The sequence below is a fragment of the Lagopus muta genome, chromosome 3 (assembly GCF_023343835.1).
Source record: "Lagopus muta isolate bLagMut1 chromosome 3, bLagMut1 primary, whole genome shotgun sequence".
Taxonomy (NCBI): Eukaryota; Metazoa; Chordata; class Aves; order Galliformes; family Phasianidae; genus Lagopus; species Lagopus muta.
In genome coordinates, this window is record NC_064435.1 from 1,063,065 (window position 1) to 1,084,666 (window position 21,602).

The 21,602-nt window shown below is 57.1% G+C and overlaps 1 protein-coding gene and 1 long non-coding RNA gene across 2 annotated transcripts in view; one reads left to right on the forward strand and one right to left on the reverse strand.

The window, feature by feature from the left end:
• Positions 1-5,402: 5,402 nt before the first annotated feature.
• Positions 5,403-21,602, forward strand: part of GPT (glutamic--pyruvic transaminase) — a 16,961-nt gene continuing 761 nt past the window's right edge. Inside the window, exons 1-5 of the mRNA XM_048939532.1 lie at positions 5,403-5,475; positions 10,977-11,106; positions 17,968-18,057; positions 19,017-19,122; positions 21,462-21,596. Coding sequence (XP_048795489.1) covers positions 5,456-5,475; positions 10,977-11,106; positions 17,968-18,057; positions 19,017-19,122; positions 21,462-21,596 — 481 coding nt within the window. The 5' untranslated portion in view covers positions 5,403-5,455. The remainder of the gene's footprint in view (positions 5,476-10,976; positions 11,107-17,967; positions 18,058-19,016; positions 19,123-21,461; positions 21,597-21,602) is intronic.
• On the reverse strand, positions 8,006-10,044 carry LOC125691223 (uncharacterized). Its single transcript, XR_007376046.1, has 3 exons — positions 9,760-10,044; positions 9,038-9,371; positions 8,006-8,071 (listed from the first exon to the last, which is right to left on the reverse strand). It is a non-coding gene; the product is annotated as an uncharacterized LOC125691223 (long non-coding RNA).

Below are 21,602 nucleotides of genomic sequence, written 5' to 3' on the forward strand. Positions count from 1 at the left end.
ATAGCGCCCCATAGTGCCCCATAGAAACCCCACAGAGCCCCATAAACCCCACAGCACCCCATAGAATCCCATAACACCCCATAGAAACCCCACTGTGCCCCATAAACCCCATAGCGCCCCAGAGAAACCCCATAGCGCCCCATAGAAACCCCATAGAGCCCCATAATGCCCCATAGAAACACCATAGAGCCCCATACAAACCCCATAGCGCCCCATAGAAACCCCATAGCGCCCCTATAGAAACCCCACAGAGCCCTACAGAAACCCCATAGAGCCCCATAGAAACCCCATAGAGTCCTATTGAAACCCTATAGTGACCCATAGAGCCCCATGATGCCCCATAGAAACCCCATAGAGCCCCACAGATACCCCATAGAGCCCCGTAGAAACACCATAGAGCCCCATAGAAATCCCATAGAGCCCCATAGAAACCCTATAGAGCCACATAGCGCCCCATAGCGCCCCATAGAAACCCTATAGAGCCCCATAGAGCCCCTCTGTGCCCCATAGAAACCCCATAGAAACCCCATAGAGCCCCATAGAAAGCCCATAGAGCCCCATGGAAACCCCATAGCGCCCCATAGTGCCCCATAGAGCCCCATAGAGACCCCATAGCGCCCCATAGAAACCCCATAGGGCCCCATAGAAACATCATAGCGCCCCATAGAAACCCCATAGCGCCACATAGTGGCCCATAGAGCCCCATAGAAACCCCATAGAGCCCCATAGAAACCCCATAGCGCCCCATAGAAACCCCATAGCGCCCCATAGAAACCCTATAGTGCCCTATAGAAACCCCATAGAGCCCCATAGAAACCACATAGCACCCAATGGAAACCCTTTGCACCCCATCGAAACCCCATAGTGCCCCATAGCGCCCCATAGAAACCCCATAGAAACCCCATAGGAACCCAATAGAAACCCCATAGAGCCCCATAAACCCCACAGCAACCCATAGAATGCCATAACACCCCATAGAAACCCCACTGTGCCCCATAGAAACCCCATGGCGCCCCATAGAAACCCCATGGCGCCCCATAGAAACCCCATGGCGCCCCATAGAAACCCCATAGAGCCACATAAAAACCCCATAGAGCCCCATAGTGCTCCATAGAAACCCCACAGTGCCCCATAGAAACCCCATAGCACCCAATGGAAACCCTTAGCACCCCATCGAAACCCCATAGTGCCCCATAGCGCCCCATAGAAACCCCATAGATCCTAAATGTGCCCCATAGAAACCACAGGGCGCCCCACAGTCCCCCATAGAAACCCCATAGAAACCCCACAGTGCCCCATAGAAACCCCATAGTGCCCCATAGAGTCCAATTGTGCCCCATAGAAACCCCATAGAGCCCTACAGAAACCCCATAGAGCCCCATAGAAACCCCATAGAAACCCCATAGGAACCCAATAGAAACCCCATAGAGCCCCATAAACCCCACAGCACCCCATAGAATCCCATAACACCCCATAGAAACCCCATAGCGCCCCATAGAAACCCCATAGAGCCCCATAGAAACCCCATAGAGCCCCATGGAAACCCCATAGTGGCCCACAGAAACCCCATAGAAACCCCATAGCGCCCCATAGTGCCCCATAGAGCCCCACAGAAACCCCATAGAGCCCCATAGAAACCCCATAGCGCCCCATAGAGCCCCATAGCGCCCCACAGAAACCCCATAGCGCCACATAATGCCCCATAGAGCCCCATGGAAACCCCATAGGAACCCCATAGAAACCCTATAGAGTCCCATAGAAACCCTATAGAGCTACATAGTGCCCCATAGAGCCCCATAGAAACCCCATAGAGCCCCATAGAAAGCCTATAGAGCCCCATAGAAACCCCATAGAGCCCCACTGTAATGGGTGAACTGTGTGGATCTATAGGGCAGAGGTGACCCCATAGATGTGTGGGGCAGAGGTGACCCCATAGATGTGTGGGGCAGAGGTGACCCCATAGATGTGTGGGGCTGAGCTCACCCTATAGATGTGTGGGGCAGAGGTGACCCCATAGATGTGTGGGGCTGAGCTCACCCCATAGATGTGTGGGGCAGAGGTCACCCCATAGATGTGTGGGGCAGAGGTCACCCCATAGATGTGTGGGGCAGAGGTGACCCCACAGATGTGTGGGGCAGAGGTGACCCCATAGATGTGTGGGGCAGAGGTCACCCCATAGATGTGTGGGGCAGAGGTGACCCCATAGATGTGTGGGGCTGAGCTCACCCTATAGATGTGTGGGGCAGAGGTGACCCCATAGATGTGTGGGGCTGAGCTCACCCCATAGATGTGTGGGGCAGAGGTCACCCCATAGATGTGTGGGGCAGAGGTCACCCCATAGATGTGTGGGGCTGAGGTGACCCATAGATGTGTGGGGCAGAGGTGACCCCATAGATGTGTGGGGCAGAGGTGACCCCATAGATGTGTGGGGCAGAGGTCACCCCATAGATGTGTGGGGCAGAGGTGACCCCATAGATGTGTGGGGCTGAGGTGACCCCATAGATGTGTGGGGCAGAGGTCACCCCACAGATGTGTGGGGCAGAGGTCACCCCATAGATGTGTGGGGCAGAGGTGACCCCATAGATGTGTGGGGCAGAGGTCACCCCATAGATGTGTGGGGCAGAGGTGACCCCATAGATGTGTGGGGTGGGGGAGGGGGGGTGGGGGTGGGGCGGCCGTTCCGTTATATTTTGGGATCTGGGAAAGGTCAGCACTGAAGCAGTCGCACCTTATAGGGCCCCATAGCGGCCCCATAACTGCCCCATAACCACCCCATAACTGCCCCATAACCACCCCATATCTGCCCCATAAGTGCCCCATAAGTGCCCCATAACCACCCCATAACCACCCCATATCTGCCCCATAACTGCCCCATAACCACCCCATAACTGCCCCATAGCGGCCCCATAACCACCCCATATCTGCCCCATAACCGCCCCATAACCACCCCATAACTGCCCCATAACTGCCCCATAACCACCCCATAACCACCCCATATCTGCCCCATAAGTGCCCCATAACCACCCCACAATGGCCCCATAGCCGCCCCATAGAAACCCTACAGTTCCCCATAGCTGCCCTATAGCTGCCCCATAGCGGCCCCATAGATACCCCATAACTGCCCCATAACCACCCCATAACCACTCCATATCTGCCCCATAACTGCCCCATAACGGCCCCATAACCATCACATAACCACCCCATAACCACCCCATATCTGCCCCATAACCACCCCATAACCACCCCACAACGGCCCCATAGCCGCCCCATAGAAACCCTACAGTTCCCCATAGCTGCCCTATAGCTGCCCCATAGATACCCCATAACTGCCCCATAGCCACCCCATAGCTGCCCCCCACAGCAGCCCCATAGCTGCCCCATAGCTGCCCCATAGCTGCCCCATAGAGGCCCCATATCCACCCCATAGCTGCCCCATAGCAGCCCATAGTGCCCCTTCGTCACCCCATAGCCGCCCCATAAGTGCCCCATAGCTGCCCCATAGCGGCCCATAGGGCCCCATAGCTGCCCCCCACAGCGGCCCCATAGCTGCCCTATAGCTGCCCCATAGTGGGCCCATAGCCACCCCATAGATACCCCATAGCCACCCCATAGCGGCCCCATAGCACCCCATAGATGCCCCATAGCACCCCATAGCCACCCCACAGCAGCCCCATAGCACACCATAGATACCCTATAGCGGCCCCATAGAACCCCATGGATACCCTATAGCTGCCCCATAGCGGCCCCATAGCCACCCCATAGCAGCCCCATAGCAGCCCCATAGCACCCCATAGATACCCCATAGCGGCCCCATAGAACCCCAGAGCCACCCCATAGCAGCCCCATAGCACCCCATAGATACCCCATAGCGGCCCCATAGAACCCCAGAGCCACCCCATAGCGGCCCCATAGCACCCCATAGATACCCTATAGCAGCCCCATAGCCACCCCATAGTGCCCCATAGCGGCCCCATAACCACTCCATAGCCACCCCATAGCCACCCCATAGTGCCCCATAGCACCCCATAGATACCCCATAGCGGCCCCATAGCCACCCCATACATACCCCATAGCGGCCCCATAGCCACCCCATACATACCCCATAGCGGCCCCATAGTGCCCCATAGCACCCCATAGCACCCCATAGCAGCCCCATAGAACCTCAGAGCTACCCCATAGCGGCCCCATAGTGCCCCATAGAACCCCATAGCCGCCCCATAGCAGCCCCATAGCACCCCATAGATACCCCACAGCGGCCCCATAGCCACCCCATAACCACTCCATAGCCACCCCATAGCCTCCCCATAGCACCCCATAGATACCCCATAGTGCCCCATAGCCACCCCATAACCACTCCATAGCCACCCCACAGCAGCCCCATAGTGCCCCATAGCCACACCACAGCGGCCCCATAGAGCCCCATAGATACCCTATAGCGGTCCCATAGCCACCCCATAGCCGCCCCACAGCGGCCCCATAGCACCCCATACATACCCCATAGCGGCCCCATAGTGCCCCATAGCCACCCCATAGCGGCCCCATAGTGCCCCATAGCCACCCCACAGCAGCCCCATAGCACCCCATAGACACCCCACAGCGGCCCATAGCCGTCCCATAGCCACACCACAGCAGCCCCATAGAACCCCATGGATACCCTATAGCTGCCCCATAGCCACCCCATAACCACTCCATAGCCACCCCATAGCACCCCATAGTGCCCCATAGCCGCCCCATAGCCACCCCATAGTGCCCCATAGAACCTCAGAGCCACCCCATAGCGGCCCCATAGTGCCCCATAGAACCCCATAGCCATCCCACAGCAGCCCCATAGAACCCCATAGATACCCCATAGCGGCCCCATAGTGCCCCACAGCCGCCCCATAGCCACCCCATAGCCACCCCATAGCGGCCCCATAGTGCCCCATAGCCACCCCATAGCGGCCCCATAGAACCCCATAGCACCCCATAGATACCCCATAGCGGCCCAATAGTGCCCCACAGCCACCCCATAGCCACCCCATAGCGGCCCCATAGTGCCCCATAGCCGCCCCATAGCGGCCCCATAGAACCCCATAGCACCCCATAGATACCCCATAGCGGCCCCATAGTGCCCCATAGCCACCCCATAGCGGCCCCATAGAACCCCATAGCCACCCCATAGATACCCCATAGCGGCCCCATAGCGCCCCATAGTGCCCCACAGCCGCCCCATAGCCGCCCCATAGAACCCCATAGCACCCCATAGCACCCCATAGATACCCCATAGCGGCCCCATAGCACCCCATAGCACCCCATAGCCGCCCCCCAGCGGCCCCATAGCGGCCAGCCGTTTCCTAGCCGGGCTCTATGGGGTCGGAGGGGGGTTGGGGGGCGGCCCCATAAAAGCACCGCCCCAAAGCCGTATGGGGTCGATAAGGGCGCTGTGGGGTGGGGCGGCCACGTGGGGTCCGGACCCATGGAGGACGAAGAGGACGAGTGTGTGGGGCCGCCCCATAGCGGGGGGTTATGGGGCGCTGTGGGGCGCTATAGGGTTTCTATGGGGCGCTGTGGGCGCTATAGGGTTTCTATGGGGCGCTGTGGGGCGCTATAGGGTTTCTATGGGGCGCTGTGGGGCGCTGTGGGGCGCTATAGGGTTTCTATGGGGCGCTGTGGGCGCTATAGGGTTTCTATGGGGCGCTGTGGGGCGCTATAGGGTTTCTATGGGGCGCTGTGGGGCGCTGTGGGGCGCTATAGGGTTTCTATGGGGCGCTGTGGGGCGCTATAGGGTTTCTATGGGGCGCTGTGGGGCGCTGTGGGGCGCTATAGGGTTTCTATGGGGCTTCTATGGGGCGCTGTGGGGCGCTCTAGGGTTTCTATGGGGTTTCTATGGGGTTTCTATGGGGCTTCTATGGGGTTTCTATGGGGTTTCTATGGGGTTTCCGTGGGGTTTCTATGGGGTTTCTATGGGGTTCCTATGGGGTTTCTATGGGGTTCCTATGGGGTTCCTATAGGGTTTCTATGGGGTTTCTATGGGGTTCCTATGGGGTTTCTATGGGGTTTCTATGGGGTTTCTATGGGGTTTCTTGAGGATTTCTATGGGGCGCTATGGGGTTTCTATGGGGTTCCTATGGGGTTTCTATGGGGATCTATGGGGTTTCTATAGGGTTTCTATGGGGTTTCTATGGGGTTCCTATAGGGTTTCTATGGGGTTCCTATGGGGTTTCTATGGGGTTTCTATGGGGTTCCTATGGGGTTTCTATGGGGTTTCTATGGGGTTCCTATGGGGTTTCTATGGGGTTTCTATAGGGTTTCTATGGGGTTTCTATGGGGCTTCTATGGGATTTCTATGGGGTTTCTATGGGGCTCTATGGGGTTTCTATGAGGTTCCTTTGGGATTTCTATGGGGTTTCTATGGGGTTTCTATGGGGCTCTATGGGGTTTCTATGAGGTTCCTTTGGGATTTCTATGGGGTTTCTATGGGGTTTCTATGGGGTTTCTATGAGGCGCTATGGGGTTCCTATGGGGTTTCTGTGGGGCCCCATAGGATTTCTATGGGGCTCCATGGGGTTTCTATGGGGTTTCTATAGGGTTTCTCTGGGGCGCTATGGGGTTTCTGTGGGTTTTCTATGGGGCACTGTAGGATTACCATGGGGCTTCTATGGGGTTTCTATGGGGTTTCTATGGGGCACAGTGGGGCTCTATGGGGCGCTGTGGGGTTTCTATGGGGCGCTATAGGCTTCCTATGGGGTTTCTATGGGGCTCTATGGGGTTTCTGTGAGATTTCTATGGGGCACAGAGAGGCTCAATGGGGCGCTATGGGGTTTCTATGGGGTGCTATAGGGTTCCTGTGGGGCACAGTGGGGCTCTGTGGGGTTTCTATGGGGCTTCTATGGGGCCCTATGGGCCTCTATGGGGCGCTATGGAGTTTCTATGGGGCACAGTGGGGTTCCTATGGGGTTTCTATGGGGCACTGTAGGGTTTCTATGGGGCACAGTGGGGCTCTATGGGGCACTGTGGGGTTTCTATGGGGCTCTATGGGGTTTCTATGGGGCGCTATGGGGTTTCTATGGGGCTCTATGGGGTTTCTATGGGGCACTGTAGGGTTTCTGTGGGGCGCTGTGGGGCTCCTAATTGGCTCTATGCGGTTTTTATGGGGCGCTATGGGGCAGCTGCAGCCAATGAGAGCCAGGGGGCGGGGGTGAGCGACAGGAACGCCGTGCTCTGATTGGCTGCAGCGCGCAGAGGGGCGGGACTTCGGAGAGGACAGTGGGTGACCGCCAGGGGGCGCTGTGGGACGGGGAGATCTATGGGGCGCTATGGGGTTCTATGGGGCACAGTGGGGTTTCTATGGGGCGCTATGGGGCTCTATGGGGTTTCTATGGGGCGCTATGGGGTTTCTATGGGGCACTATGGGGCTCTATGGGGTTTCTATGGGGCGCTATGGGGTTTATGGGGCACAGTGGGGTTTCTATGGGGTGTTATGGGATTCTATGGGGTGCTGTGGGGTTTATGGGGCTCTGTGGGGTTTCTATGGGGCACAGAGGGGCTCTGTGGGACGCCATGGGGTTCCTATGGGGCACAGTGGGGTTCTATGGGTCGCTATGGGGTTTCTATGGGGGCAAAGTGGGGCTCTATGGGGCTGTATGGTTTTTCTATGGGGCACAGTGGGTTTTCTATGAGTCTCTATGGGGTTTCTATGGGGCGCTATGGGATTTCTATGGGGTTTCTATGGGGCGCTATGGGGTTTCTATGGGGCGCTATGGGGTTTCAGTGGGGCACTGTAGGGTTTCTGTGGGGTGCTGTGGGGCTCTATGGGGTTTCTATGGGGTTTCTATGGGGCCCTATGGGATTTCTATGGGGTTCCTATGGGGCACAGTGGGACTCTATGGGGCGCTATGGGGCCGGGATGATCTCTGGGCTGGAGGGGAATCTGTGGGGCAGATTCCCTGTATACCCCATAGCTGGCCCTATATCCCATATCTGACCCCATATCTGGCCCCACACCCCATAGCTGACCCCATATCCCGCCCCATATCCCATATCTGACCCCATATCCCACCCCATATCCCACCCTTGACCCCATATCCCACACCTCACAGCTGACCCCATATCCTGCCCTATATGCCACCCCGACCCCAAATCCTGCCCTATATCCCATCCCTGACCCCATACTCGACCCCTGACCCCATAACCCCCCCCGACCCCATATCCCACCCTATATCCCACCCCTGACCCATATCCCACCCCATACTCCACCCCTGACCCCAAATCCTGCCCTATATCCCATCCCTGACCCCATACTCGACCCCTGACCCCATATCCCGCCCCATATCCCACCCCTGACCCCATATCCCACCCCATACTCCACCCCTGACCCCAAATCCCACCCCATATCCCACCCTTGACCCCATATCCCGCACCTCATAACTGACCCCATATGCTGCCCCATATCCCACCCCTGACACCAAATCCCACCCTATATCCCATATCTGACCCCATATCCCACCCCATACTCCACCCCTGACCCCAAATCCCGCCCTATATCCCATCCCTGACCCCATACTCGACCCCTGACCCAATATCCCACCCCATATCCCACCCCTGACCCCATATCCCGCCCCATATCCCACCCTTGACCCCATATCCCGCACCTCATAACTGACCCCATATGCTGCCCTATATCCCATCCCTGACACCAAATCCCACCCTATATCCCATATCTGACCCCATACTCGACCCCTGACCCCATATCCCATCCCTGACCCCCAAATCCCACCCCATACTCCACCCCTGACCCCATATCCTGCCCTATATCCCACCCCTGACCCCATATCCCACCCTATATCCCACCCCTGACCCCATACTCGACCCCAGACCCATACCCCACCCCTGACCCCATATCCCACCCCTGACCCCAAATCCTGCCCTATATCCCACCCCTGACCCCATATCCCACCCTTGCCCCCATATCCCACCCCATATCCCACCCTTAACCCCATATCCCGCCCCATATCCCACCCCTGACCCCATATCCCACCCCTGACCCCATATCCCACACCTCATAGCTGACCCCATATTCCCACCCTGTATCCCATATCTGACCCCATATCCCACCCCATACGCCACCCCTGACTCCATATTCCACCCTATATCCCACCCCTAACCCCATATCCCACCCCTGACGCCAAATCCCGCCCTATATCCCATATCTGACCCCATACCACCCGCCTGACCCCATACCCCCCCATAACCCCATCCCTGACCCCATACCCCACCCTATACCCCATACCTGACCCCATATACCCCATATCTGACCCCACACCCCCATACCTGACCCCATACCTGACCCCATAGCTGACCCTATATCCCATAGCTGACCCTATATCCCATACCTGACCCCATACCCCATACCTGAACCCATATACCTTATATCTCACCCCACATCCCATACCTGACCCCATAGCTGACCCTATATCCCATACCTGACCCCATACCCCATACCTGACCCCCATACCCGACCCCATATCCCATACATGACCCCATTCTCCATACCTGACCCCATATACCCCATACCTGACCCCACACCCCACACCTGACCCCATAGCTGACCCCATATCCCATACCTGACCCCATATACCCCATATCTGACCCCACACCTGACCCCATACCTGACTCCGTACCCTACACCTGACCCCACACCCCGCACCTGACCCTATATCTGACTGCACACCCCATACCTGACCCCATTCCGGACCCCATAGCTGACCCTATATCCCATACCTGACCCCATATCCCATACCTGACCCCATATACCCCATATCTGACCCCACATCCCATACCTGACCCCATACCTGACCCCATACCTGACCCCATATCCCATACCTGACCCCATATACCCCATATCTGACCCCATACCCCATACCTGACCCCATTCCTGACCCCATAGCTGACCCTATATCCCATACCTGACCCCATACCATATACCTGACCCCATTCCCCTCACCTGACCCCACACCCCACACCTCACCCTATATCTGACCCCACACCCCATACCTGGCCCCATACCTGACCCCATAGCTGACCCCACACCCCATACCTGACCCCATATCTGACCCCATATACCCCATATCTGACCCCATATACCCTATATCTGACCCCACACCTGACCCCACACCTGACCCTATATCTGACCCCACACCCCATACCTGACCACATTCCTGACCCCATACCTGACCCCATAGCTGACCCTATATCCCATATCTGACCCCACACCCCACACCCGACCCCATACCTGACCCCATATCCCATACCTGACCCCATACCTGACCCCATATACCCCATACCTGACCCCATACCCCACACCTGACCCACACCCCCACACCTGACCCTATATCTGACCCCACACCTGAGCCCATACCTGACCCCATACCTGACCCCATATCCCATACCTGACCCCATACCTGACGCCATACCCCACACCTGACCCTATATCTGACCCCATATCCCATACCTGACCCCATACCTGACCCCATACCCCACACCTGACCCTATATCTGACCCCATATCCCATACCTGACCCCATACCTGACCCCATACCCCACACCTGACCCTATATCTGACCCCATATCCCATACCTGACCCCATAGCTGACCCCACACCCCACACCTGACCCCATACCTGACTCCATACCCCATACCTGACCCCATTCCCCACACCTGACCCCATTCCCCACACCTGACCCTATATCTGACCCCACAACCCATACCTGACCCCATACCTGACCCCATACCCCATACCTGACCCCATATACCCCACTTGCCCCCCCCACGTGACCCCCACATGACCCCTCTCGTGACCCCCACGTGACCCCACGTGACCCCCACGTGACCCCCTCGTGACCCCCTTGTGACCCCCACGTGACCCCCCCTCGTGACCCCCACGTGACCCCCCCACGTGACCCCAAGTGACCCCCACGTGACCCCCCTTCCCCCCTCCAGGCGCGTTGCCGTGGTGCCTGGGGGCCCCCTGGGTCCGTCGGCGCTGAACCCGGCGGTGCTGCGCGTGCGTTACGCTGTGAGGGGACCCATCCTGCAGAGGGCGCTGCAGCTCGAGGAGGAGCTGAGCCAGGTGGGCGCCGGGCCTGGGGGGATCAGCATGGGATCTGTATGGGATCTGGATGGGATCTGGATGGGATCTGGATGGGATCTATATGGGATCTATATGGGATCTGGATGGGATCTGGATGGGATCTGGATGGGATCTGGATGGGGTCTGGATGGGATCCTGGATGGGATCTGGATGGGATCTGGATGGGATCTGGATGGGATCTGGATGGGATCTGGATGGGATCCTCGATGGGATCTATATGGGATCTGGATGGGGTCTGGATGGGATCTGGATGGGATCTGGATGGGATCTGGATGGGATCTGCATGGGATCTGGATGGGATCTGGATGGGATCTATATAGGATCTATATGGGATCTGGATGGGGTCTGGATGGGATCTGGATGGGATCTGGATGGGGTCTGGATGGGATCTGGATGGGATCTGGATGGGATCTGGATGGGATCTGTATGGGATCCTGGATGGGATCTGCATGGGATCCTGGATGGGATCTGGATGGGATCTGGATGGGATCTGGATGGGATCTGGATGGGATCTATATGGGATCTGGATGGGATCCTGGATGGGATCTGGATGGGATCTGGATGGGGTCTGGATGGGGTCTGGATGGGATCTGCATGGGATCTGGATGGGATCTGGATGGGATCCTGGATGGGATCTGGATGGGATCTGGATGGGATCTATATGGGATCTGGATGGGATCTGGATGGGATCTGTATGGTACCTATATGGGCTCTGGATGGGATCTATATGGGACCTGTATGGCACCTATATGGGATCTGGATGGGATCTATATGGGATCTATATGGGATCTGCATGGGATCTGGATGGGATCTGGATGGGATTCTGGATGGGACCTGTATGGGATCCTGTATGGGATCTGTATGGGATCTGTATGGGAACCTGTATGGGATCGGGATGGGATCCTGTATGGGATCCTGTATAGGACCTGTATAGGACCCTGTATGGGATCCTGTATGGGATCTGTATGGGACCTGTATGGGATCCTGGATGAGATCTGGATGGGATCCTGGATAGGGTCTGGATGGGGTCTGGATGGGATCTGGATGGGATCTGGATGGGAACTATATGGGATCTGGATGGGGTCTGGATGGGATCTATATGGGATCCTGGATGGGATCTATATGGGATCCTGGATGGGATCTGGATGGGATCTATATGGGATCATGGATGGGATCTGGATGGGATCTGGATGGGATCAGCATGGGATCATGGATGGGGTCTGGATGGGATCTGGATGGGGTCTGGATGGGATCTGGATGGGGTCTGAATGGGATCTGGATGGGATCTGGATGGGATCTGGATGGGATCTGGATGGGATCCTGGATGGGATCTGGATGGGGTCTGGATGGGATCCTGGATGGGATCTGGATGGGATCTGGATGGGGTCCTGGATGGGATCTGGATGGGATCTGCATGGGATCTGGATGGGATCCTGGATGGGATCTGGATGGGATCTGGATGGGAACTGGATGGGGTCTGGATGGGATCTGGATGGGAACTGGATGGGGTCTGGATGGGATCTGGATGGGATCCTGGATGGGATCTGGATGGGATCTGGATGGGATCAGCATGGGATCAGCATGGGGTCTGGATGGGGTCTGGATGGGATCTGGATGGGATCTGGATGGGGTCTGAATGGGATCTGGATGGGATCTGGATGGGATCTGGATGGGATCTGGATGGGAACTGGATGGGGTCTGGATGGGATCTGGATGGGATCTGGATGGGGTCTGAATGGGATCTGGATGGGATCTGGATGGGATCTGGATGGGATCCTGTATGGGATCTGGATGGGATCTGGATGGGAACTGGATGGGGTCTGGATGGGATCTGGATGGGAACTGGATGGGGTCTGGATGGGATCTGCATGGGATCTATATGGGATCTGGATGGGATCTGGATGGGATCAATATGGGATCCTGGATGGGATCTGTATGGGATCCTGGATGGGATCTGGATGGGATCTGGATGGGATCTGGATGGGATCTGGATGGGATCCTGGATGGAATCTGTATGGGATCCTGGATGGGGTCTGGATGGGATCTATATGGGATCTGTATGGGATCTGTATGGGATCTATATGGGATCTGGATGGGATCTGGATGGGATCTGCATGGGATCTGCATGGGATCTGCATGGGATCTATATGGGATCTGGATGGGATCCTGGATGGGGTCTGGATGGGATCTGGATGGGATCTGGATGGGATCTATATGGGATCTGGATGGATCTGGATGGGATCTGGATGGGATCTGAATGGGGTCTGGATGGGATCCTGGATGGGATCTGGATGGGATCTGGATGGGATCTGGATGGGATCTGGATGGGATCTGGATGGGATCCTCGATGGGATCTATATGGGATCTGGATGGGGTCTGGATGGGATCTGGATGGGATCTGGATGGGATCCTCGATGGGATCTATATGGGATCTGGATGGGGTCTGGATGGGATCTGGATGGGATCTGGATGGGGTCTGGATGGGATCTGGATGGGATCTGCATGGGATCTGGATGGGATCTGGATGGGATCTGGATGGGATCTATATAGGATCTATATGGGATCTGGATGGGGTCTGGATGGGATCTGGATGGGATCTGGATGGGGTCTGGATGGGATCTGGATGGGATCTGGATGGGATCTGGATGGGATCTGTATGGGATCTGTATGGGATCCTGGATGGGATCTGGATGGGATCTGGATGGGGTCTGGATGGGGTCTGGATGGGATCTGCATGGGATCTGGATGGGATCTGGATGGGATCCTGGATGGGATCTGGATGGGATCTGGATGGGATCTATATGGGATCTGGATGGGATCTGGATGGGATCTGTATGGTACCTATATGGGCTCTGGATGGGATCTATATGGGACCTGTATGGCACCTATATGGGATCTGGATGGGATCTATATGGGATCTATATGGGATCTGCATGGGATCTGGATGGGATCTGGATGGGATTCTGGATGGGACCTGTATGGGATCCTGTATGGGATCTGTATGGGATCTGTATGGGAACCTGTATGGGATCGGGATGGGATCCTGTATGGGATCCTGTATAGGACCTGTATAGGACCCTGTATGGGATCCTGTATGGGATCTGTATGGGACCTGTATGGGATCCTGGATGAGATCTGGATGGGATCCTGGATAGGGTCTGGATGGGGTCTGGATGGGATCTGGATGGGATCTGGATGGGAACTATATGGGATCTGGATGGGGTCTGGATGGGATCTATATGGGATCCTGGATGGGATCTATATGGGATCCTGGATGGGATCTGGATGGGATCTATATGGGATCATGGATGGGATCTGGATGGGATCTGGATGGGATCAGCATGGGATCATGGATGGGGTCTGGATGGGATCTGGATGGGGTCTGGATGGGATCTGGATGGGGTCTGAATGGGATCTGGATGGGATCTGGATGGGATCTGGATGGGATCTGGATGGGATCCTGGATGGGATCTGGATGGGGTCTGGATGGGGTCTGGATGGGATCTGGATGGGATCTGGATGGGGTCTGGATGGGATCTGGATGGGATCTGCATGGGATCTGGATGGGATCCTGGATGGGATCTGGATGGGATCTGGATGGGAACTGGATGGGGTCTGGATGGGATCTGGATGGGAACTGGATGGGGTCTGGATGGGATCTGGATGGGATCCTGGATGGGATCTGGATGGGATCTGGATGGGATCAGCATGGGATCAGCATGGGGTCTGGATGGGGTCTGGATGGGATCTGGATGGGATCTGGATGGGGTCTGAATGGGATCTGGATGGGATCTGGATGGGATCTGGATGGGAACTGGATGGGGTCTGGATGGGATCTGGATGGGATCTGGATGGGGTCTGAATGGGATCTGGATGGGATCTGGATGGGATCTGGATGGGATCCTGTATGGGATCTGGATGGGATCTGGATGGGAACTGGATGGGGTCTGGATGGGATCTGGATGGGAACTGGATGGGGTCTGGATGGGATCTGCATGGGATCTATATGGGATCTGGATGGGATCTGGATGGGATCAATATGGGATCCTGGATGGGATCTGTATGGGATCCTGGATGGGATCTGGATGGGATCTGGATGGGATCTGGATGGGATCTGGATGGGGTCTGGTTGGGATCTGGATGGGATCTGGATGGGATCCTGGATGGAATCTGTATGGGATCCTGGATGGGGTCTGGATGGGATCTATATGGGATCTGGATGGGATCTGTATGGGATCTATATGGGATCTGGATGGGATCTGGATGGGATCTGCATGGGATCTGCATGGGATCTGCATGGGATCTATATGGGATCTGGATGGGATCCTGGATGGGGTCTGGATGGGATCTGGATGGGATCTGGATGGGATCTGGATGGGATCTGGATGGGATCTGGATGGGATCTGGATGGGATCTGAATGGGGTCTGGATGGGGTCTGGATGGGATCTGGATGGGATCTGGATGGGATCTGGATGGGGTCTGGATGGGATCTGGATGGGATCTGGATGGGATCTGGATGGGATCCTGGATGAGATCTGTATGGGATCCTGGATGGGGTCTGGATGGGATCTATATGGGATCTGTATGGGATCTATATGGGATCTGGATGGGATCTGGATGGGATCTGTATGGGATCTGGATGGGATCTGAATGGGGTCTGGATGGGGTCTGGATGGGATCTGGATGGGATCTGGATGGGATCTGAATGGGGTCTGGATGGGGTCTGGATGGGATCTGGATGGGATCTGGATGGAATCTGGATGGGATCTGAATGGGATCTGGATGGGATCTGGATGGGATCTGGATGGGATCTGGATGGGGTCTGGGTGGGATCTGGATGGGGTCTGCATGGGATCTGGATGGGATCTGGATGGGATCTGTATGGGATCTGGATGGGATCTGGATGGGGTCTGCATGGGATCTGGATGGGATCTGCATGGGATCTGTATGGGATCTGGATGGGGTCTGGATGGGATCTGGATGGGATCTGGATGGGGTCTGGATGGGATCTGGATGGGATCTGCATGGGATCTGCATGGGATCCTGGATGGGATCTGGATGGGATCTGGATGGGGTCTGCATGGGATCTGGATGGGAGCTGCATGGGATCTGCATGGGATCTGGATGGGATCTGGATGGGATCTGCATGGGATCTGGATGGGATCCTGGATGGGATCTGCATGGGATCTGGATGGGATCTGGATGGGATCTGGATGGGGCCTGCATGGGATCTGCATGGGATCTGCATGGGATCTGGATGGGATCCTGGATGGGATCTGGATGGGATCTGGATGGGGTCTGGATGGGATCTATATGGGATCTGGATGGGATCTGGATGGGGTCTGGATGGGATCTATATGGGATCTGGATGGGATCCTGGATGGGATCCTGGATGGGATCTGGATGGGATCTGGATGGGATCTGGATGGGATCTGGATGGGGTCTGGATGGGATCTGGATGGGATCCTGTATGGGATCTGGATGGGATCTATATGGGATCTGGATGGGATCTGGATGGGATCCTGTATGGGATCTGGATGGGATCTGGATGGGATCCTGTGTAGCACCTGTATGGGATCCTGTATGGGATCCTGTATGGGACCTGTATGGGACCTGTATGGGATCTGTATGGGATCCTGGATGGGATCCTGGATGGGATCCGTATGGGATCCTGTATGGGATCTTGTATGGGATCCTATATGGCACCTATATGGGATCTGGATGGGATCTGGATGGGATCTGGATGGGATCTGTATGGGATCCTGTATGGGACCTGGATGGGACCTGGATGGGATCTGTATGGGATCCTGGATTGGATCCTGGATGGGATCTGTATGGGATCCTTTATGGGATCCTGTATGGGATCCTATATGGCACCTATATGGGATTCCTGTATGGGATCCTGTATGGGATCTGGATGGGATCTGGATGGGATCCTGTATGGGATCCTGGATGGGATCCTGGATGGCACCTACATGGGATCCTGTATGGGACCTGTATAGGACCCTGTATGGGATCTGTATGGGATCCTGGATGGGATCCTGGATGGCACCTATATGGGATCCTGTATAGGACCTGTATGGGACCCTGTATGGGACCCTATATGGGATCCTGTATGGGATCCTATATGGGACCTTATATAGGACCCCTGTTTTGGACCCTATATGGGACCCCTGTGTGACCCTTATGTGGGATCCCTGTATGGCCCCCCTGTGTGGGATTCCTATATGGGATCCTAGAGGGGATCCCTCTGTGACCCTTGTATGGGATCCTACATGGGACCCCTGTGTGGGATCCTATATGGGACCCTGTAAGGACCATATATGGGATCCTATAAGGGACCCTTGTATGGGATCTTAAATGGGACCCTGTAAGGACCCTATATAGGATCCTATATGGGACCCCAGTATGGGACCCTATATGGGACCTATATGGGACCCTATATGGGACCCTATATGGGACCCTATATGGGATCCTATATGGGACCCTATATGGGATCCTATAAGGGACCTTATATGGGACCCTATATGGGATCCTATATGGGACCCTATATGGGACCCCTGTGTGACCCTTATAAGGGATCCTATATGGGACCTCTGTATGGGATCCTATATGGCATCCTATATAGGACCCTGTATGGGATCCTATATGGCATTCTATATGGGATCCCTGTGCGACCCTTATAGGGGATCCTATATGGGACCTTTGTATGGGTCCCCTGTACCACCCCATGACCCCTTCATGACCCCATGACCCCTCTATGACCCCATGACCCCTCTATGACCCCATGACCCCTATCTGACCCCGTGACCCCACATGACCCCTCTGTGTCCCCTCAGGGCGTCCCCCACCCCTTCACAGAGGTCATTCGGGCCAACCTCGGTGATGCTCAGGCTATGGGGCAGAAACCCATCACCTTCCTGCGCCAGGTGACCGCGTGACCTTTGACCTTTGACCCCGCGTGACCTTTGCCCAACCCCACGTGACCCCTATGTGACCCCCAGCTGGCATGGCTGTCCCTGTGCCCTGCACCCACTGGGGGGGAAGGTGTGCCCCCATGACCCCGTGTGACCCCATGACCCCATGTGTGACCCCATGTGACCTTTGACCCACCATGACCCCCCTATGTGACCCCCAGCTGCCCTGGCTGTCCCCGTGCCCTGAGCTCATGGGGTGGGGGATGGGCTGTCCCCATGTGACCTTACGTGACCTTATGTGATCCCGTGTGACCCCATGTGACCTTTGACCCCATGTGACCCCATATTGCCCCATGTGACCTTTGACCCCCACATGACCCCTATGTGACCCCTAGCTGGCCTGGCTGTCCCTGTGCCTGCGCCCATTGGGGGGGGGAAGGTGTGCCCCCATGACCCCGTGTGTGACCCCTTGTGACCTTTGACCCCCGTGTGACCCCATATTGCCCCACGTGACCTTTGACCCCCGTGACCCCTATGTGACCCCCAGCTGGCCTGGCTGTCCCATGCCCTGAGGTCATGGGGTGGGGGATGGGCTGTCCCCATGTGACCTTACGTGACCTTATGTGATCCCGTGTGACCCCTTGTGACCTTTGACCCCATGTCACCCCCAGGTGGCCTCGCTGTCCCCACGCCCTGAGCTCATGGGGGGTGGGGGGGGAATGGGGTGTCCCCATATGACCTCGTGTGACCCCCACGTGACCTTTGACCCCCACGTGACCCCAATGTGACCCTGCCGCCCCAACGCCCAGAGCTCATGGGTGGGGGAGGGGGGGGGGTGGAGTGGCCCCATGACCCCACGTAACCTCATGCGACCCCGGATGGCGTCACGTGACTCAGTGTTGATCCCACGTCACTTCTGACTGCTCCCGTGTGACCTTTGACCCCCGCGTGACCTTTGACCCCTCCCCCAGGTGGCCGCTCTGTGCGTTTACCCCGAACTCCTGAATGGGGATTTTCCAGAAGATGCCAAAGCGAGAGCGAGGAGATTGCTGGAGGAGTGCGGGGGGCACAGCGTCGGTGGGGATGGGGGGGACAGGGGGGGCAATGGGGGCAGTGGGGGCAGTGGGGGCAATGGGGGCATTGGGGGCATTGGGGGCAATGGGGGCAATGGGGGCATTGGGGGCAATGGGGGCATTGGGGGCAATGGGGGCAATGGGGGCATTGGGGGCAATGGGGGCAATGGGGGCATTGGGGGCAATGGGGGCAATGGGGACATTGGGGGCAATGGGGGCAATGGGGGCATTGGGGGCAATGGGGGCATTGGGGGCATTGGGGGCAATGGGGGCATTGGGGGCAATGGGGGCAATGGGGGCATTGGGGGCAATGGGGGCAATGGGGGGCATTGGGGGCAATGGGGGGCAATGGGGGCATTATGGGTAATGGGGGCATTGGGGGCAATGGGGGCAATGGGGGCATTATGGGTAATGGGGGCAATGGGGACAATGGGGGCAATGGGGGGCATTGGGGGGCAATGGGGGGCAATGGGTTCCCTATGGGGCCATTGGGGTCCCTATGGGTCTGATGGGTCACTATGGGGTCATTGGGGTCCCTATGGGGCAGCAGTGTGTCGCTATGGGTCGCTATGGGGCGGCAGTGTGTCGCTATGGGTCGCTGTGGGGCAGCAGTGCGTTGCTATGGGTCGCTATGGGGCAGCATTGTGTCGCTATGGGTCGCTATGGGGCAGCAGTGTGTTGCTATGGGTCGCTATGGGGCAGCAGTGTGTTGCTATGGGTCGCTATTGGGCAGCAGTGTGTTGCTATGGGTCGCTATGGGGGCGGCAGTGCGTCGCTATGGGTCGCTGTCGGGCAGGTTCGTACAGCGGCAGTGTGTCGCTATGGGTCGCTGTGGGGCAGCAGTGTGTCGCTATGGGTCGCTGTGGGGCAGCAGTGTGTCGCTATGGGTCGCTATGGGGCAGCAGTGTGTCGCTATGGGTCGCTGTGTGGCAGCATTGTGTTGCTATGGGTCGCTATGGGGCAGCAGTGTGTTGCTGTGGGTCGCTATGGGGCAGCAGTGTGTCGCTATGGGTCGCTATGGGGCAGCAGTGCATTGCTATGGGTTGCTATGGGGCAGCAGTGTGTCGCTATGGGTCGCTGTGGGGCAGCACTGTGTTGCTATGGGTCGCTATGGGGCAGCATTGTGTCGCTATGGGTCGCTATGGGGCGGCATTGTGTCGCTATGGGTCGCTATGGGGCAGCATTGTGTCGCTATGGGTCACTATGGGGCAGCATTGTGTCGCTATGGGTCACTATGGGGCAGCAGTGTGTCGCTATGGGTCGCTATGGGGCGGCATTGTGTCGCTATGGGTCGCTATGGGGCAGCAGTGTGTCGCTATGGGTCGCTATGGGGCAGCAGTGTGTCGCTATGGGGTGGCAGTGTGTCGCTATGGGTCGCTATGGGGCAGCATTGTGTCACTATGGGGCAGCATTGTGTCGCTGTGGGTCACTGTGGGGCAGCATTGTGTCGCTATGGGTCGCTATGGGGCAGCATTGCGTTGCTATGGGTCGCTATGGGGCAGCAGTGTGTCGCTATGGGTCGCCGTGGGGCAGCAGTGTGTCGCTATGGGTCGCTATGGGGCAGCATTGCGTTGCTATGGGTCGCTATGGGGCGGCAGTGTGTCGCTATGGGTCACTGTGGGGCAGCAGTGTGTCGCTATGGGTCGCTGTGGGGCAGCAGTGTGTCGCTATGGGGCGGCATTGTGTCGCTATGGGTCGCTATGGGGCAGCATTGTGTCGCTATGGGGCGGCATTGTGTCGCTATGGGTCGCTATGGGGCGGCATTGTGTCGCTATGGGTCGCTATGGGGCAGGTTCGTACAGCGGCAGTGTGTCGCTATGGGTCGCTATGGGTCGCGATGGGGCAGCAGTGTGTCGCTATGTGTCGCTATGGGGCAGCATTGTGTCGCTATGTGTCGCTATGGGTCGCAGTGCATTGCTATGGGTCGCTATGGGGCAGGTTCGTACAGCGGCAGTGTGTCGCTATGGGTCGCTATGGGGCGGCATTGTGTCGCTATGGGTCGCTATGGGGCAGGTTCGTACAGCGGCAGTGTGTCGCTATGGGTCGCTATGGGGCAGCAGTGCATTGCTATGGGTCGCTATGGGTCGCTATGGGGCAGGTTCGTACAGCGGCAGTGTGTCGCTATGGGTCGCTATGGGGCAGCAGTGCATTGCTATGGGTCGCTATGGGTCGCTATGGGGCAGGTTCGTACAGCGGCAGTGTGTCGCTATGGGTCGCTATGGGTCGCTATGGGGCAGGTTCGTACAGCGGCAGTGTGTCGCTATGGGTCGCTATGGGGCAGCAGTGTGTCGCTATGTGTCGCTATGGGGCAGCAGTGTGTCGCTATGGGTCGCTATGGGTCAGGTTCGTACAGCGGCAGTGTGGGGCTGGCAGCGGTGCGCGCAGACGTGGCGCGCTTCCTGCAGCGCCGCGATGGATTCCCGGCCTGCGCCAACAACATCGTCCTGTCCTGCGGGGCCAGCGAAGCCATCGTGGTGCGTCCCC